This window comes from Diaporthe citri (assembly GCF_014595645.1).
Source record: "Diaporthe citri strain NFHF-8-4 chromosome Unknown scaffold_8, whole genome shotgun sequence".
Classification (NCBI taxonomy): domain Eukaryota; kingdom Fungi; phylum Ascomycota; class Sordariomycetes; order Diaporthales; family Diaporthaceae; genus Diaporthe; species Diaporthe citri.
The window spans coordinates 1,968,176-1,987,813 of record NW_025064853.1 but is presented as its reverse complement, the minus strand read 5'-3'; the positions used below and the strand labels follow the sequence as shown (position 1 = coordinate 1,987,813).

Genomic DNA, 19,638 nt, shown 5'->3' with positions numbered 1-19,638 from the left:
GCTCAGAGTTGCAATGTAGGATTTGAGGCGAGGTAAGTTGCCGGCCCGAGGCAGAATTGCGATGCAAGCGCCATATTCGACAGGCAATGGCGGCTCTTCCAAGGCGGAACTGGGTCATACAAGCAGCCACCAAGGGTCTGCACGTCTAAGTGGTCTCCGTGGTGATAGCAAAGTGGGGTCTGACAGTGGTGCTTACAGTAAGTAAGAGGCAGGTGTGGCAGCTTATAGTTACCGGGGTGTAAATCCTCGCTGGCACAGGCGGCCTGAAATTGCACCTTTGGTCTGGCTTAAGTGACGGCTCACATGAACAAGAGAGTCGCACAATAGCCTGGCACCCGCACCTCAGCATTTGGACTGTGAGCTTCGGTGTTACCCGAGCGCAGAGAAGAACATGACTTACAACGCTGAAGATAACTATTACCTAGTTCGGCTGTGTTGCACCTTGTTAAGTAAGTGATCAGGGGATTCCTCGCGGGGATAACTTGATATATAATACCAAACGCATACTACATATCAGTAAGAATTAGCAGCAATTAATGACCTGATCACGTTTTGTGATTGTTCAGTATGTAGGCAAATAACTCTCTAAAAGCAGATTGGGGCGGCGGAGGCGGGTGGCTGAGCAAGTTTCGTTTTCCACCCACCCACCTGAGTACAAAAAGTGCCACACATACCATGCCGAGCTGAAGACCCCTCAGAGGCGGCCATTTTGCATATCCTGCTGAATTTTGGGGCCTGTGGGACAATAATCTGCAGGCTGTCAACATTCAAGGCAAGCTGGGAGGAAGTGTGAGCGCCCCCGGCCCCGTGGCGCTGTAAGTGCATGATGTTTTCTAGCGCTTACTGCACCGAGCTGAGAGATTGGGTATAGATATCAGTCTAGTGTACCAATTTAGAGCCAAAGTCACGGCTTGCTACCAAGTTGGGGATTTCACGTTATCTCATGAAAGCTTCTTTCATCTGATACGTTCCCCGGAGATATGATGTGGTCTCGCAGCACGTCAGGGCAAATCGTGAACCGGAGCTAAAAGAATTCTCCGTGGATTTGGTGTTCATTTATCTACAAGTACTGTTGAGACCAACCTCCTAAGTCCTGGTGTCGAGTACTACGCAGAGCCTCATTTACCCTCGGCCCAGCTCATCCTCACACACTTCCCACCAATCTACACTTCACTCCTTTTTTAAGGCGGAAATACCAAATATAGTAGTGATAACAAGCCACGGGCCTTGTCTGCTCTTGACCACAATGGGCCCATGGCTCACACACCCGTACACTCCATCGGCCTTGCTCAAGGCTGAAACATTGACCGCAGTGATACTTGCAAGCCCTCTGGGCATGGATTCAACATGTGATGTAAGCAGAATAATGGTAGTACAGCATTGATCTTGAAACATGACGAGGAAAAATATGACAACCCACTTAGCAATTTTGGTGAGGCACGGAGAGTGGCGGCCAGGCGAGAAAGAGACGACCTCGGGATGTATCTTGCTATATGTGGACATGCTAAAATTAGTGCCACACATGTAATGAGTTGAAATGACGTTCTCAAGCTCGAGATGTATTTGTGTACCAAACAATGGGGATTACAATCAGTCACATGTACTTGGTATCAAAGCCTGGTTGAATATAAGAACTCGTGAGTTGGCTCAAAGTTTTAGTTTCTCGTCCAAGTCTTTACCTATGATTCAATCAAGTTGATGTTTGTCCCCTCATTCTATCCCCTCCAAGGAAAAGACAGTAGAAGACTCTACACGGCCTCCAAGCCTTCTCAGTGCATTCTTAAGTCTTTCCCCATTATCAGGCCCCGACGACGCGTTAAATAACTTTTTGTTTCCTTACCTCCTTAGCTGGCCAGAGGTCTAGCAGGAAAACAATCGTATCTTTACGATCCGACGGAATACACCCTGCTTCACGCTCGCGGTCAGGCAACGAGGCTTGCTTTAAAGCAACACTAGCAATCACAAACTGAAAAGCAAAGCTACGACGCGAAACGAGACTCAAGCAATCATCCTTCGTGTCTTGACGACTTACAAACCTTGGAGCGATTTTCGGGCAAGATGTCACTGCCCGAGGAAGCAGCAGCAAAGTTCAGGGATGGATTCAACCATGCAAGAAAGTTTGTGAATCGACCCAAACTTCCTCCGGGATACGAATGGAACAACAAACTTATTCATAGATACTTTCCACCCGGTTACTATCAACGTAACTATTACGACGATCCAACCCACGTTTCGGGGCCGGCTGGCCAAGGCAGCTCCTATCCAAGGTTAATTGATCCAAGAATCGCTGTGTTTTGTCACCGCGGGCTCTACGACCGTGCATTGAAAATCCCGGAAAATTCGATTTTGGCCATCCGAAATGGACAGGACAATAACAGACTTAATTGTCACGAGCTCGATGCTCGCATCTGCGCCGACGGATCCGCACACAAGTCGTTCTTGGCGCACGATGAAGTTGCCGGTCGCATCACCTCCAAGAAGAGAAGGTGGGCTTCGCTAAGTCTCAAAGAGATCGTTGAAACAACCCTTGTAGCCAGGCGATTCAATTTCCAGACGGAAGATCTCGCGAGCTCGTATGAGAATACTGGCGAGAAGGTGCCGGGGTTGGAAGCATTCTTGGAACAGGTTCGATCAACGCCTACTGGGGTAGGTCTCACTTTGCAACTTGATCTAAGGGGCAACGACTTTCCCAGGGCAATCGAGTGGTTCTCTCGCCGAATGATATTTCCGTCAGTACTGATGTTGAAGGGCTACAACCTCTTCTTCAGCAGTGGCGATGACCTGTTGAAGGAAGTCCAAAAGATCCGCCGGAGCGGAGTGAACAACAAAGCAAGCCAACACAAGGAGTACCCTGGGCCGGTCGATACGGACGACAGCAAATCTTTTAACTGGGATCAACTCACAAAATACCGGGTGCGCATTATTGCGGTGTTCTACTCGCAGCCAATTATGAAGCTTGCTCTTAAAAGGTTTTCGCGGGAGGACCCTGGACGCCTGTCCTACGATCAACTGCTTGAAAAAGCTCGACATCTGTCTTACGATCAACTGCTTGTAACAGCTAGGGACCATATCCAGTCGTTCGACAAGCTCATGCAGCCTGGTGTCTGTCAGTTCATACCCGAAATTGTAACCAGCGGCCTTGGATTGGGTTACAGCGTGAGGAATGATAGGGCAAAGAATCCCCTTGATGGATCGCCCATCAAGGACCCGGATGTCATCCTTGAGAGCCGCCTAGATCGAGCAATGATACAAGTCGCCTTGGAGCTGAAGGAAAAATACCCGAAGATGATTTTCTCAGGGTGCGTCCGTCTGTGTGAAGTTCGGACATCTGGGCCAAACGGCAAGGAACTGGTCGCGGATATGAGGACAGGGCGCCTGAAGACAAGACCGGGTGGCGAGAAGGGGATCTCGACAAAACTGCGCACTATTCACGGGGGACTGTACCCACAGTCCCACATTGTCGTCGCCGATGACCCTTTTGCGGAGATCGCAGCTCGCGTATGGGTCGACGAGTACGCGAAGCTGGACCGGAGGCAGCTACTTACCATCGCGGATTCGGATCTCACGTATAATGATTGGCTCAGGAAGGCTGGGCCAAAAGTTGAAGAGGCTGTCAATGACCTAAATGGTCCTTTTCTGCCGAATACTTATGACGGACCTGTTGATGATAATTGGAACATCAAGATAAAACGCAGGAATCCGTTTAGCTTGTGGGCAAAAGGCATGATGGCAAACATGTCCAAGTTCTGTTGCTGTATGTGTTGCTGTATGAAAGGGAGAAACAAAAGAAACCAGGAAGTGTATTAGTAGACAGACCTCGGAGTAATCACATGAAGCTTTACCTTGCACAGTGATTGGACTCGCGCGACTTGTGGTATCCAGATCTACGGTGTTGATTTGCGATGTTACCTGAAGCAATTGTTCGCCCAGTAGAGGAAAATGGAATGCTTGTCAAATCCCCTCCATGCAGCCGGCGCATCAACGCCCGCATGTTTCACTTGTCAAGATTGCAATGTCGGTGCTCAACCAGTACTAGTAGAACCCTTTAAGCGGAAGACGCTACCCAATGCATGATCTTGTATCCAACAGCACACGAGAATCAAAGCCTGGTTGCCCAATACCTAGGTATTTCAACTATAAGCCTTGAAATCCAACTGCAACTTGATCTGTCGTTTCACGTGTAAAGAGCTGACAAACTGGTCACCTCCCCAAGTCTGGAGGCTCCACATCAGGCCCATAGTCCGGTCCGGCCTTCAAGTTGAGACGGTGAGTTTCGAGCAACAACAGAACAACACCAGGCAGGAACGGTAATCAACTTACCAGCACGAATGCCTTAGCCTTACGGTCACTAGTGGTCAGCATAGCCCAGTCCATCGCAAAGAAACTGTGAGGAAGGAGCACTGCATAGACCCCTTATGGGTATTGATAGGTAGTCCTTAGCCCCTCGGCCCTTTGGCATAAACTTAAATAAAACCACAATCAGAAACCAAATATAACCCTTTTATTGCAGAACCCCTTAACAACTTGGCTTAGATAACGGGAATTAAATGCTAGCCGGTAACTACCATAGACATAGCCTTATTTAATGAAATAATAAGAGCATTACCATAAATTTACTATTAATTTCCAACTGCTTGCTTCACTCTTATATAACTATTTTAATATTTATTTATCTAAATTATTTAATTATATAGCTTTACAAAACTTTATAGCTAAACTTAAACAATTATATGCTTAACAACTCTTATAATTTCACTACCTATTTAAGTTTCTATATATTATAAAGATTTAAAATAATAAGCTTAAATATACTTATCTTTTATAGCTTACTTTTAATAAAAATAATTTAATTTCTTAAGGTAAAACTTATTAATTATAAAATTAATTAATAAAGCAAAAGAGCCTTCTTATATTTCTTGCCTATTAACGGGCGCTCTTATCGCTTAAATCTCCTTTAGCGTTTAATCCCTAAGCCGCTTCCTTAGTTAGCTAAACGCTGCTTTTTAATAATTTATTATATGCATTAATTAAAACGCAATTTTCTTAAATACTTAAATATTGCTAAATAATAAGTTTGCTAAGTTTATTATTATCCTTAAGAGTTTCCCTTAAAAATATACCGTTTATATTAATATATAATTAAGATTTTAGCTTTCCCTTATATTTAAAGAGGAATGATAAAATAGAATTAAAAGGCCTTAAATTTAATAATAATAATATAGCATTACTTATAGCTAAAAACGCTGCCAACCTTATTATATAAGCAATAATATAGCTTTGTAATTAGCAAAACTAAGACTTTATATATTTAATTATTATAGCGTTTGCAAATATATTAATCCCTTAAGTTTATATTTAAGCCAAGCTTATGCAAAATGGCATTAATAAACATTTTAGCATTTAGCTAGCAAATATTAGCTATTTTTACCTTTATAAGCATATTAATTTAAGTATTTAATTTAATGGGAAGATTATAAAATATTTTAACGTTTTTTATTTTATTAAGCATTTAAAGCATATTAAATAAATCCATTTTATGAATAATATTTATTAAGTTTAATCTTAATATTTCTTAAAGAATGCACTTAAATAGCATTCTTATATCTTAATTAATAATAATCGCTAGCTGCTTAAAATAGCAATAATTTAAGCAATTTATAATAAATTAAAATCGCATTTTGCTAAGTCCTTTTTAAATGCCATAGCTAATCTTAAGATAAATTACTTATCTTTTTATTAAATTGCAAAAAAATAAAATATTACTTTATTTCTTTAAATCATTATTATAAACATAAAGGCTTGCAACATAAAGCTTCCTGCATAGCTAATTACTATATTTAAATTGCTTGCTCTTAAAATTAAGTTTAAACTCCAAAAACCTAACGAAGCAACGATATTAAAAAGCTTTTTAAACAACATCCAAAATTGCAAAAGTATAATTCTCAACCTAGCCTAATAATAATATTCGTTTGCTTAGAATATTATCCATCCTTGTCAGCCCACACCCGCCTACAGAGAATCAGTTTTAACTGCCGGTTTAATTGGCTGGTTAAGGCCAAATCTAGAATGCTGGATATAGTTAACCTTGGCTGCTACCAAATTAATACGCCGCGTGGCATTAATAATAGGATAAGCAGTAATAACCCGCTTAATAATAGCTATAGCTGGGAGATCACTAATAACAGCTTATTCTAAAGAACCGTTGCCTGCCTACCCTGCAAGCCCTATTCGCTATTAAATCATATTAATAAAATCAGCCCTATTAAGCCTATTATAGTAAGTCTATGAACTTTATAAAGTAACTTAATATGCCTGCATATTAACTACCTTTGGTTAAGAAAGTTTTAAATAAAGAGTTCTCCATAAATGCAACCGCTAAGGCTTTTAATTATCCCTTTAAGGAAGCATTTCCTATTAATAATCATAATAACTACTTAAACATTATTTTTTTTAGCATATTAGCGTTATTACTATCCGTTTACCGTTATTACATTAAGCATTTTTATAGCAATAATTTACTAATAAATTATATTTACTCCATTTATTTTAAAAAGCCTTGGCCTTAATAAAGATAAATATTAATAGCTTTTATAGCTAAGGCAAAAACTACCAGCCTATTAAATAATTAAGGCTTAAATAATGCATTAAAAGATACCTTAAAGCAGCTAGCAAAAAACTAAAAGGCCTTGGTATCTTATTAAATACTATAAGGGGCGTGGAAATAATTTAATCGCTAGTAAGGATTAACTTAAAACTTAGGATAGGATTTAATTTTCACTCTTAAACTTATTTACATCTTTTCATTTAACTACTATCTAGATTATCATTAAATATTTATAGTAATACTAGCTGTAACTAAATGATAATAAATAAATAATAATTATAATAAAATTATTCCCTTTTGTTAATTTATAAATACGCATTTCTACTATAATTACGTAAACTTAGAATGAAAATTTATAAGTCGTATAACTATATACTTATGCTATTATAATTCCTAAGAAAATATATTAATTGCGAAATTACAGCAATTACTTTATTTACTTATAAAGTTTTTATAATTAAAGACTTAAAGGCTAATATGCTTATTAATATAAATGCCATGAAATTAAAGGGCTTTAATATTATTAATTTAAAAGAATATATTAACATTAACTCTTATTATATTTAAATTCCTATGGAAATAAGAAATTATAGCCGCTTAATAAAGGCTAGGGTACTTACCATGCAATATACTATTATATTATTTAAATTAGCTATTTATTTCCCCGTTAAATATTACTTGTATATTAATAATATTTAAAACTTAATATTTATTTTTACATTAACTTAATTTAGCACTTATGCTTTTCTTATAAATATCTATTTAGCTTACATAATTATTAAAAATAAAATAAATAAGCCTATTATTATACTTAATAAAATATTTATAGAATATTTATATTCTTTAAATCTATAATGCTAAATTTATATTATTAATAAAGATAATAAGGCTATATTTACAGCCTTTTATAAATTCTTAAATTCTTAATATTTAAAAATAATGCCATTAAATAACTTTTAAATGCATATCTTAATAGGCATTAATATATTTTTTAACCTAAACCCTATTAATTAAGATAAGCTTTTAAGTTTCCTTAATAAAAATATAAATATTTTTAAAAATAAAGGTTAAGCCAAAGCTTTATAAAATAAATAGCTTAAGGTTTGCCTTAAGCAAAATTAATAAAATATAATTTTAAAAAAGTATAAAGTTTACCTTATAACTTTAAAGAACGCTAAGGTTATTAATAAAATTTTAAATAAACTATAAGTTGCTAAAAAAATTAAATAAATAACTTAATTTATTCCCTTTTCTTTCCCTATATTTATTATTTAGCAAACTATACTAAATAATACTTAGAAAGATTACATAATGATTAATATTTAAGGATTAAACCATATATTAATCCTTAATGCATACCTTATAAAAAGCCAAAACCAAATTTTCTTAAAAATTATAAATGCAAAATATATTATAATTCTTAACGTTATTGCTTTCTTTTATTAATGGTAAATTTATCTTAAATTTTAATAAATATTTATTATTATAATAACTTACGAATAATTTATATTTAACTACGTTATTATGGAATATTATAGCAGCCTAGCCTATATATAATAATAAATAAATTAGCTTCTTAAAGATATACTCATTAAAGCATATATTAATAATATAATTATTACTATGGATAGCTTTTTGCAAAACTATATTAATGATATTTATTTAGTTTTTAACTAATTATAATAAAAGAATATTTTAATAGGCTTAAAAAAATTTTATTTCATAGCATTAATAGCTATTATGCTTAGCCATTATATTAATTCTTTTAGCCTCTTTATAACCAAAGAATGCTTAAAGGCTATTAAAGCCTTAAAATTTCCCTGCTTATTAAAGGATTTAAAATATTTTATTAGCCTTGCAAGCTATATAAAATATAACATTTTGCGTTTTATAATAAAGATTAAGCCTTTTAAATAATAAAAGATAAATCTTTATTAATTAAATGCCTTAACAAAGCTAAAGGATAAAATAGCTTAAGAGAATTAAATAAAATAAATTATATTTACCTTACTTAGCAATGCAAAAAAAGCTGCCTTTAACATTATAAAATAAGACTTAATTAAGTTTATATTCATTATATACTTTAATTTAAAAAGGCATTTATTTATTAATTTCAATATATTTATATTTAAAATTAAAATGCAAGTTTACTATATAATGGACTTAATTATAAGGAAACTTATAAAAGATGGCTATATCGTTATATACTTACTGCAAACTTTAATTAAAATAATTATATATCTTAGCTATACTTTATTCTTTATAAAACGCTAATATTAAGCTATAAAAATGAAACTTCTTAGCTATATATAGGTACTTAAAAAATATTAATATTAAATTAATATTATTAAATATTATTTTATAATTTGCATAAACTACTTAGCAATCCTTGCCCTTTTTAAATAACTTAATATTATTAACTTTACCATAGCCTTAATAAATAATAAAAGATTAATCCATGCCTTTAAATATATTAATGCCTTTAAAATTAATTTATTGCATAAACTAAAAAGAAAGAATATTATGCTAAATATATTATTGTATATGCTGTTATTAAATATATTACCGCTAATTAAAGATAGTAAACTAAATGTTTTCTTAAATAATTAAGATAAATATTAATCATTTTTCTTAAAAATGCATTTAATAACCCTTATAATACCTTTAAAATTAAATCTATAAAATAAAAATATATATATTAAAATATTTCTTAACTTTTATAAGCGCTTTTAAGATGGCTATTAAATAAACCCTTAATGGGTAAGAATTTTAAACATAATATAATAAAATAATGCTCTTTATAAAAATAAAGCCATCCTTTTATTTAAAATTTATTTTAACCTTATTTAAAAAATATTAAATAAAGATAAAACTCCTTATCTTTGCATTTCTTAATTATATATAATTAAAATCTTAAAACTTACCTATATAAGTAATTATTATAATTATGCTTAATTTAGCAAATTCCTCCAGCCCTTTTATATTAAAAAACTGCATTTTAAGCTGTATAAATTTACTTACTGCTACCTTAATTACTAAGTCTTTAATATTAAAAGATATAAAGCTTATAGAAACTTATAATTACTACTTAGCCTATTATATTTATATTATTAAATTATAATAAACTTTATCCTTAAACTTTCTTTAATAAAAGGCTATAATTATATCCTCTTAATAATTTATAAATTCTTAAAGAACTTATTATTAATGCTTAAAAAATTAACATAAAAAGCCATAAAATAAGCCTCCTTTTTATTATAATACTTACTTTAAAGTAACTAAGGTTATTTAAAAATTATCCTCTTAAACTAAAACCCTAAATTCTTATTAAGCATTTAATTATTAATATAAAAATTATTTAAAATAAAGCTACTTTATATAACTATATACTATTTATAAACCAATAGCTAATTAAAAAAAATAATATAAATTATTAAATCCACGCTTCGCTACTTTATTTACGGCCTTAACAATTCACGAAAATAATTAAATACTTTATTATAAATATAATTTAAATACTATAATAGTAAATCCTAAGTAATTAAGACTTCCCTAAATAAAATTATTAAAGGCTTTACCTTAAATAATATCTTAAATATTATTATAAATTAAATACCTTATTAACTATTAAACCTTCTTTAAAGCTATATTTATATATATAATGCTTTAATACTTATAATAATAATGGTAAAAACATACTTTAATAAATAATATTTTATATAATTTTTTAAAGTTAAAGCATAGGTATTACTTTAATTATATAAAGAATATGGAATTTTATAAGATATTAACCATAAATATAAACTATAATATGCAGGCCCTTTTAAAATTATAAAAAGGATTGGCCGTTTTACATATCAACTTAACTTTCTATATATATAAAAGTTAAAGTATAATATTATTTCTATTAATTACCTTAAGCCATATTCTTTAAATTCATTTAATTAAAATATACCTTAAATTAAACTTATTTAAATTAAAGATTATATAAAGCGCATAATTAATTAATAATATTTAAAACTAAAAGATATAAAATATTTTATTAAATATATTAAACTAAAACTTAAATTTTAAAAATGAATAATCTTGCCATAACTAAGACTTAATGCATAATCATTGCTTAATAAATTTACTTATAAATAATTATCCATTATAAACTTAATATAATAACTACTATTAATAATTATTACTAATAACTACCATAATAACTTATAATAATATTTACCTAAAAACTTTAAATAAAAAAATAAGATAAATATAGCACTACTTAAAGCATAATTTTAATTCTCTCTTAAGAATTATAAACTTCTTCCTTTTTTTTATTTTTCTATTTATTTTTATTTAATAAAAGATATACTTAAGATAGCCTTGCAATTTAAGCCCATTACTAATGATAATAGCGAAAAGAAATAAGAGTAGAAAGCTATTTAAAAATAAATTTAAATAGCATAAATTTAAAGCAAAGCGCTAAGTTATAAATCTTTTTTAAAATTCAAAGCCTTAAATTAAAAATATTAATAACATTATATATTAAAATAACTAAGTTAGCTTAATAATTACCGCAAAAAACTTATATATTACATTATAAATAATTCTTAATTTTAATAGGATTAAAATTAATAAACTTAATAAGGCTATAAATCTCCTTACCCTTATCCATTTAATATAAGAGTAGGAATATAATAAAAAGCTTCCGCAATTTATTAAAAAGCATAAAAAGAAGGAATATAAGTAATAAATATATATTTGCAATAAACTATAAAATATTGCTAATAAAAAATTTAATTAATATCTTTTCTATATAAATGCAAAGATAAATTAACTAACTAAAAAAGCCTTAACTTTGCTATATTCTTTATAATACTTATTTAATATAGCAAATTATAATATTTCTTCTTTTTAAGCTAAATCCTAATTTAAATTTAAAGGATCCTTAGGTAAAAGCAATTTTAATAAAAACGTTAAAGCCGCTAAATTTATGCATAATAAAATTAAAGAAAACCTACTTAAAAAACTACCTCCCCTTAATAATTACTTCTTTAATAGCAATTTTAATATCTTTATTATATTATCCTAAATTAAAAAATATAATTCATTAAAGAAAACTAATTAAAAAAAATTTAATATAATGCTTATAGTAAGTTTATAATACAACCTAAAGAAAATAAAGTTTAATATATCTCCGCAACCTATTATATTTCCTATTAATAATGCAACAACCCATTAATCCATGCTACCTTTCTTATTTATAATAAAATATGCTAATACTTATTTATATTCCCTATTAATAATACCCCTATCTTTAATAAAATAATAAAAATATAAGCAATATAAAATAAAAAACGCTAAATTTATTATTAAAGTTAATAAATAGCAAGCTTAAATTACAAAATTATAATTAAAAAACATTAAATTAAATACCTAGCGGAACTTACTTTAAATGCAACTTAATCTTAATACTATATATATTATTAACTTAAAAGATTAATTAATTAAAAAGGATAAATAAATTAATACCTTAAAAGGTAACCATTATACTTTATTTATTAAAATAATTATAAATGGATTTAATGCCTTTCTTATTATTTAAGATATTATAAATATTATTATTAAATTACTTAATAATAAATGCACTTTTAAATTAAAACTTTTTATAAATAACTTTAAATTAAGTAAAGATATAAAAGCAGCTAATTATAAGAAATATAATAAATTACGGGATAAACCTTAAAATAACCTTAACGCTTTAAAGAATGGAAATGAAAATTATAAGGAAGATAAAGATAATTTAGGCCTAATACTTTGCTTAAAAGATAAAACATAGGATAACTAATTTATTAAATATACCTTTTAAAATTATTTATTAGCTGCGAGGGCGCTGCTATTTTTTAAAGGGGGCAAATTATAAGGAAGGAGCACTATATAAACCCCTTATGGGCATTAATAGGTAATCCTTAGCCCCTTGGCCCTTTAATACAAACTTAAAATAAAATCACAACCAAAAACCAAATACAACCCTCTTATTGCAGAACCCCTTGACAGAAACCGTCCATAGTTAAATGCTCAACGGCACCATCCATAGCGATAAACACCTCGTCTATCTGCGGATAGCCGCTCTCCATCACATACTCGAGGCATGCTTCGATGTTTCGGCGGCGCTCAGGGTTCGTTTCGGTCTCAAGTGCTCGCTTCGACGTGCGTTTCGCGCAGTCCCAAAGCGCCGGGTCTGCTTTGGTGGCCACAGTTACTGTGAATTCTTCGGCGCTGGAGCGTATGTTGCTGCTGGCATTCCCTTTGGACTCGGCTGGGGCGGCGGCCACGGGGCCACTGATGCGCCTCTTCCTACCGGCCACTGTGAACGCAACTTTCAGGCAAGGAGTTGACCAAATTAGGTATGTCGTTGAGAACCGTCAAGAGGTCGGGCTAATTGTGGCAGGTGCGCTGTTGGTTAGGTAGATAGGAGGCGCAGCTGTTGTAAGAGAGCTGTTATGCTTGTGACGTGGTCCGCGCCATGCTAGCAGCCTTGCAGTTCCATAATATTACCTAGCCAGCGGGGCTCACGATACCTTCTCAACTACTGGGATTGTAGGAATAGTACATCTGTGGCATGCCAACGTAGTGGGCACATTGGATGCAATGCAGAGATTTAGAGATATACAATCTTCATATTACATTTCTTTTTACTACATTCTAAAATACTAGCCTGCTTAACAGTGAGCTTAGAATGCAACATGTCGCTTACTGTCACGAGAGGGTTCAGAGACATAGCAGCTGGCCTCAAATACGGCAACTCAATTTAAGTAGGCGTTATCTCTCTAAGCAAAAAGAAGGGCATTCAGAGGGCCGCGGGGCACTGCAGAAGCGCTGCAGAAGAAGGCACCCGGAGGGCGTGTAGCGTTGCACCCGCGCACCCACATGCACCCTCTCATTCGTGTAACCATTTCTCCACCACCAGTAAGCTTGGTGAAGTTTGGTGCGAAACGAGGGGTGAGCGAAGGACCTTTGACGCCCACTGTAGCGACTCACATTCATCTGGGGCCCCGGTGATACGGTTTTCAAAAGCCGCACACGCCCAGGAGTCTATCGAGATGTGATCCTGGTTATGAGGGCTGAATATCTCTCTGACCATTGTACTCGAGGACTGGGACTATTTCTGGCCCCTGAAAGTCTAATAGCCGCATGGTAAGACAAAAGATACACATGGATAGTGATCCTGCGCCGGCACTAGCAGGCAGCGCTGACAGAAACCCGTCTCACATTACCGTCAAGATAGCCAATGAATGCCCTCCAAACTAACCTTGTAGGAACCTTGGAAGGCTTATCTCCAGCCCCTTTCCGAACTTTCCTCCTCACGCTAAAAAGATGATCTCGTCAACGTGATTCTGTGGAACCACAGTGCTTTCGAGACGTTCTTGTATATATGATTGCCTGACCACGCAACAAGCCAAGATCGTCGTGGTTTACTGCCGGCAAGGATGGCAGCTCACGCGCGACCGGGGCCGATCTCCCCGGCGCTGCAGAACAGCTACGGACCGGAGGCGACCCTTTTCGAGCACCGGCCCCAAGACGGACCTCAAGTCGTCGCGTTTGACGCGCCCGAGGCAATACCGGGACAGTCACCGTATCACGGTTATGTTTCGAAGCCATACGAAGAAAAGCAGCCACCCTCACGAAAAGAAAGACGCAAGAAGATTCTCGGCCTTCCCGTTGCATTGTTCTGGGTCCTTGTTGGGGTGGTTATCCTGGTGATCTTGGGCATCTCACTTGGCATCGGCCTCGGCGTCGGTCTCAGCCAGCGCGCCACTACCTCTACATCACCATCACCATCACAGTCATCCTCGGAAACATCAGACCAAACCCAAGGAACTACATCTACAGCCGCCGCCTCATCCACACCATCAACAGCCACAACATCATCAGTATCGAGCAGCACATCATCCGCACCCGTGACCTCCGGCACGACTGGTGTAGCCGACAACAGCTGCACATATTCAGTGCCCAAGACGTATTACTCATCCGCTGACCAAGCCGTCAGCTTCACCACGTTCTGCTTCACCGACTGGCCCAATAGGGAGGCTGCTGCTGACGGGAATGGGACGATAAGCGATATCTATTACACTGTCCTGTACACCTTTGAAGACTGTATGGACGAGTGCGTAACCTACAACAAGGATCTCACGGAGGGACAGACCAAGTGCGCAGCTGTGACTTATAACAACAACTTGACGAGTATTGTTGCCGTGGGCCAACAGGGGGGAAACTGTTTCTTAAAGAACAAGAAGGGGGTTAACCAGCAGGGAAGTGCGACAAGTGCTTGTGCAGCTATTGTGTACTAATGAAAGCGACTTCAGAATTCCTTAATAAATAATTGAACTTGGTTAAGGGGCTGCTGGGTGGAACTGCCAGTGACCGGTCTTACCACAAGGGCAACCTGAATAGCCTGATCGCAGTTGTCTTCGCACTGCCTTCTTTGTGGCCCTCGAGCAGGCCCACTCCTTGACTGCTTCTCCTCTACGCCCAAACATCCTGTTCTCTTCCAGCTTCCACCGCTGTTCCGCACGCTTCGTTGCGCCGTTAACCGTCGGCCTCAAGGAGGTCCTCGCGAAGCACTACAATATATGGTGTCGACCTTTCCCTCTTTTTTTCTAGCATCTGGCATCCGATGGCCCGTATAAATAAATGACAGGGTCTAGGGATGTGTACATGGCAGGTCTTTCAGGGAACTTGTTGCGGACTCAGCACCTGGGCAGTGGCAGTGGCGGTGTTGATCTTCAAAAAGAAACGAAGCGGAAGTATCGGCTTGTTAGCCGGAGAGACCGGAGAGGCTAACAATAAGCGTCGTTGCCATACTGGGCTGCTAGCAGTAGCAGCATTGCGGTATACTTGAGTAGTGAATAATGGGAAGTGGTATTAGGGGTGCTTGTCTTCACAGTTGTGTAATATTCACACCGCATTCCTCCCTAACCCCGTATTTTTGCCCCGTTTTCAGGGGAACCCGCGCCCCAAGCTGGCACGAGCCACCGAGAAAGGGGGTTGAGGATAACTTCGTCACTCGAAAAAGAAACAGCATCAAGTAAGGAGATTGCGGGGTGGCAAAAAGTGGACAGGATGATCGCATCGCCAAGCCAATACGACCAAGTTCGTACCACTTGCTCTCTATTTAGCGCTCGTGTTTAACAGGGGTACGTGAACACACCGACTCAGAACAAGGCACGTCCCAACACGACTGAACCCAAGGAACGCATATAAGAATGCATGATAGAGACGGACTTCAGCAATGAAAACAAAAGATTCAACTAAGCCATAACTCCCCAATCCAATACATCACACACGCCGCAGACACTCGTTACCTACCACCCACATCACCCCTACCCTATCAACCACAAACCACACACTCCGAAAATGAAGACTACTGCCGTGTTCGCCGCCACCCTCGCCTGCGCCAGCAGCGCTCTCGCCCAGAATGAGCAATACTACAACCTGGTCGCCTCCGCACCCGGCGAGCCTTTTGACGGCCAGGACCTGAAGCCCCTCGAGGGCCACTGGCACATCGGCACCCAGGCCAACTCCTCGTGCGGCGACGCCGCCCCAGCTGTCGCCCTCATCGACGAGGCGATCGCAGTCTACAACGACGGCACATCTCACCAGCAATACGGTAAGCGAGCTTCCATCAACCCGACATGAACACACACAACGCACCCGCGCGTCATCCGCCCGGCGTTTCCCCGTACGTAATGGTTTCCCAATAACTGACATGTCTCCAGCATACGTCGACATCTCCGGCGCCGCCGACGGCCTCCTGGGCCTGACCCCCGCGGGTACCGCGGGGGTCCCGGGCGAGGCCCCCAAGGGCCCCTTCGCCCTGATCGGCTCCGAGCAGGACCAGATCTACCTGTACTACAACGGCGCCGACGCCGCCGACAGCCAGTGGCTGGCCTGCCCGGGCGAGACCGACGGCGAATTCTGGGTCTACCCCGAGCAGGCCTACTCCAAGCCGGTGGGCAAGGACCAGTGCACCGAGTTCCGGGTCAACGCCCAGCAGGTCGAGCAGCCTACCGAGCCCTGCGTCTTCAACTAGGTTCTGAGCACTTGGTACCCAAGGAGAAGTGACAGGCCACATCATTTGGGTGGGCAATGGGAATTCGTGAAAAGTTAAAAAGTTTTGTACATAAATTAAACTTAATTCTCATCCAAGGATAAACTTGACGTTCGAGTCGATCTTCCCCGGATCGTCTGGACCCCTTGAATAACGCATCAAATACCGCATCGCACTTTCTTCTATTCAAAAGGGCCACGTAATTTGGGATTCCATGACTACTTCGACGGCGATATTATCCACCGAAATGGGGATCACTGTACATGCATAGATTGAGTTGGGAAACAAAAAGTGGATGTAAATAATAAGCGGACCTACTGTGGACCTGATGTGGATAACTGAATAATGTGTAGAGCAAGTTGACCGGCGCCCGTCGGTACCTCCTTTTATGCCTAGGTTCATGCTGTCCACTCGGCACAATCCCAGTAGAACGGGGTGAAGATCTGCATATCTAGGTATCGGTAACCTTGCAATAACTAGGTACTATAAATAGGCACCTACCAAAGGCATACAAGCAGTACGCACCTATCAACTACATTATATATAGTTGTGTACGTGCGTGTGTGTCTGGATTGCTGAGAAACGATCTTTGAGCTCTCATGTTATACATAAAATTGGTTAAACTGACCCGGTTGTGTGTTAGAGAGAGTGTGGTGGGCGGAGGGGATTTGGCTGACAGCAAGCGGTATTTCTTACATTGAGCAATTAGCACGCAAAACACCAGACACCAGTTTACAATCTGTATTTACATAGACTGTTTACAAACTGGACACTATCAACATCACTCCAGCCAACCTCTTTAAGCCTCACATGTTGTTTACATGCAACATGCAACATGCAACATTTTGGTATCGTACATCCGTTCCTAGCATTTACAGCTTACGGGGCATACGCGCTACCACCAAGCACCATCAAGGCACCGAGTGTACTGTTCCAGCACGTGACTTCCCCGCTCATATTTGACAAGTTTGCCTCCAAGGGGAATTCTCCTTCAAGTCGGGGCTTCCCTACTTCCCAATCGCCTGCCGTTTCCATTACGGAGCATAGATAATACAGGACTGGTTTCATTGTACGCGATCGCGAGTGCAGACTCCAGGAGGCCCATAGCTTCAACATGTTTAATTCATGGCGAAGTCCCAGAACGGCTACAGCGATGCCCTATCAGCCGAGTTGGAGCTCTTCTAGCCTTCCTCTCTCACCTCTGTCAGACGTGTACCGCCAGGGTTTGCGCCCCGGCGAGATCCGCCTACTTGTGCTCGAAGGACCCGACTCTCGCAAGATTTTGCGATGCAGGACGGAACAAGTCAATCTCTCAGCAAGGTCTGCGTATACAACAATTTCATATACGTGGGACGGAAACGAGAAGCCATGGTACGGGAACTACGACTCATCGCCAAAGCCCATCTTGATAGACGGAGTCCTCACCGGCATTACGCAGGCTGGAATAGACGAGGTAGAGTCGGACAAGGTCGCTAATATTCTGAATCTAATGTGGTTACAAGGACGGACGACTATCTGGATCGACCACATATGTATCAACCAAGAGGATGCTGCAGAGAAGAACGTGCAGTTACAGCTGATGGGAGATGTCTACAGCAAGGCGTTGAAAGTAGTGACGGTCCTGGACGCACCAAACCAAGATACCGATATAGCCCTGACCCTTGCGAACTGGGACTTGCAAAGTCCTTTCTGGAAAAAGAACAAGCGCAGTTTATTCCGTGCGCTGGCGATTACGTTCATGAAGGATTACTGGAGGCGCACATGGATATTACAGGAGCTGACACTGGCCCAAAATCCTCTGCTATGCTGCGGCAACAAAACTTTGGATTTCACCTGCCTCACCGACTGTCATAGAATCTTCATCGAAAATATCGACCTGGTGATGTCGCTAGGAAATTTCTGGCCGTCAAGAGTGTGGACCACGATCCAGCAAGATCGCGAATCCAGCAGGAGTGGGGTCAAGGTGAGGCCCTTTGACCCAACAATTCTCCGAAAACACGTCGTCAAACAGCCTTTTTTGCAGGTCTTGGCTGCATCAAGGCAGTTCAGCAAGTGTGCTGACCCGCGAGACCTGCTGTTTGCCCGACTACCGCTCGCTTCTGATGCGGTTGAGCTGCTACCGTCTCCCGACGTCACCCAGACGGTTGAGGAACTATACACAACGTTCGCAGCAAATAGTATTCGATGTACCCGACAACTTGACATCATATTATATGGGCAATCAGCGAACAAGTCCCTGCCGAGCTGGGTGCCAGATTGGACCACCAATCCCACAGCTGCGTCCGGATGCGAGCTCTCTCCGGACAAGGTGGTTGAGATCGAGACCGCTGACCGCAGTCACGCCGAAGCAGCCATGGCTGCGCTAGAGTGGAGTCCAGAGGCCTGGCCTGAGGTTTCTCACTCAGGCAGTGAGCTGCGCGTGTCAGGGCGTGTACTGAAAGTGCTCGATCACCATGCCGACAACCTCCATCTGACCATGGATGGTCCCCAGAGTTGGTGGGAGGCCGCCACGGGAAATCATAAAAACGAAGCACCGCTTGGGATCGTTTTGTTGCTTTCTGGCATGAACCTGGCACATGGAGACATGCTGTGCGTGCTCAAAAATTGTCCGGCTTTTGTGTTTCTGCGACCTGTGCAGGGACACTACATACTCGTCGGGAAACGTCGCCCACACAAGGTTATGACAGAATGGTGGGCGAAAGATTTTGTGTCTCTGGTTGACGAACGGCATCGACGAACCGACGAAACTGGGATGTGGGCAGATCTGATCAACAATGTTGATGTTCAAAATGTGATGGAGGCCTATAAACGATCAACAGGTTTCGCGTCTTTCTTCGAAAATTGGATGTGGTCTTCTTACTACAGCGGCGCATGGGTGTTTCAGTCACCAGAGGCCATTTCGAAACTAGAGCAGAAGACCTTTGTGATTAGGTGAGGC

General features: G+C 38.3%; 5 protein-coding genes across 5 annotated transcripts; 4 read left to right on the top strand and 1 right to left on the bottom strand.

The window, feature by feature from the left end:
- Nucleotides 1-2,058: 2,058 nt before the first annotated feature.
- Nucleotides 2,059-4,311, top strand: INS49_014908 (uncharacterized protein; the record flags this gene model as incomplete). Its single annotated transcript, XM_043175596.1, has 2 exons — nt 2,059-3,754; nt 4,214-4,311. 2 exons carry the CDS (start codon nt 2,059-2,061, stop codon nt 4,309-4,311), a joined length of 1,794 nt encoding a protein of 597 aa, XP_043020553.1.
- An 8,313-nt stretch (nt 4,312-12,624) lies between these two features.
- Nucleotides 12,625-13,733, bottom strand: INS49_014907 (uncharacterized protein; the record flags this gene model as incomplete). Its single annotated transcript, XM_043175595.1, has 2 exons — nt 12,625-12,956; nt 13,631-13,733. 2 exons carry the CDS (start codon nt 13,731-13,733, stop codon nt 12,625-12,627), a joined length of 435 nt encoding a protein of 144 aa, XP_043020552.1.
- A 346-nt stretch (nt 13,734-14,079) lies between these two features.
- On the top strand, nt 14,080-14,627 carry INS49_014906 (uncharacterized protein; the record flags this gene model as incomplete). Its single annotated transcript, XM_043175594.1, has 2 exons — nt 14,080-14,331; nt 14,397-14,627. 2 exons carry the CDS (start codon nt 14,080-14,082, stop codon nt 14,625-14,627), a joined length of 483 nt encoding a protein of 160 aa, XP_043020551.1.
- A 1,379-nt stretch (nt 14,628-16,006) lies between these two features.
- Nucleotides 16,007-16,682, top strand: INS49_014905 (uncharacterized protein; the record flags this gene model as incomplete). The annotated part of the gene is made up of 2 exons (XM_043175593.1): nt 16,007-16,259; nt 16,369-16,682. The coding sequence occupies 2 exons, from the start codon at nt 16,007-16,009 to the stop codon at nt 16,680-16,682; spliced, it is 567 nt and encodes a 188-aa protein (XP_043020550.1).
- Nucleotides 16,683-17,853: 1,171 nt separating this feature from the next.
- On the top strand, nt 17,854-19,635 carry INS49_014904 (uncharacterized protein; the record flags this gene model as incomplete). The annotated part of the gene is made up of 1 exon (XM_043175592.1): nt 17,854-19,635. One exon carries the CDS (start codon nt 17,854-17,856, stop codon nt 19,633-19,635), a length of 1,782 nt encoding a protein of 593 aa, XP_043020549.1.
- Nucleotides 19,636-19,638: the final 3 nt, after the last annotated feature.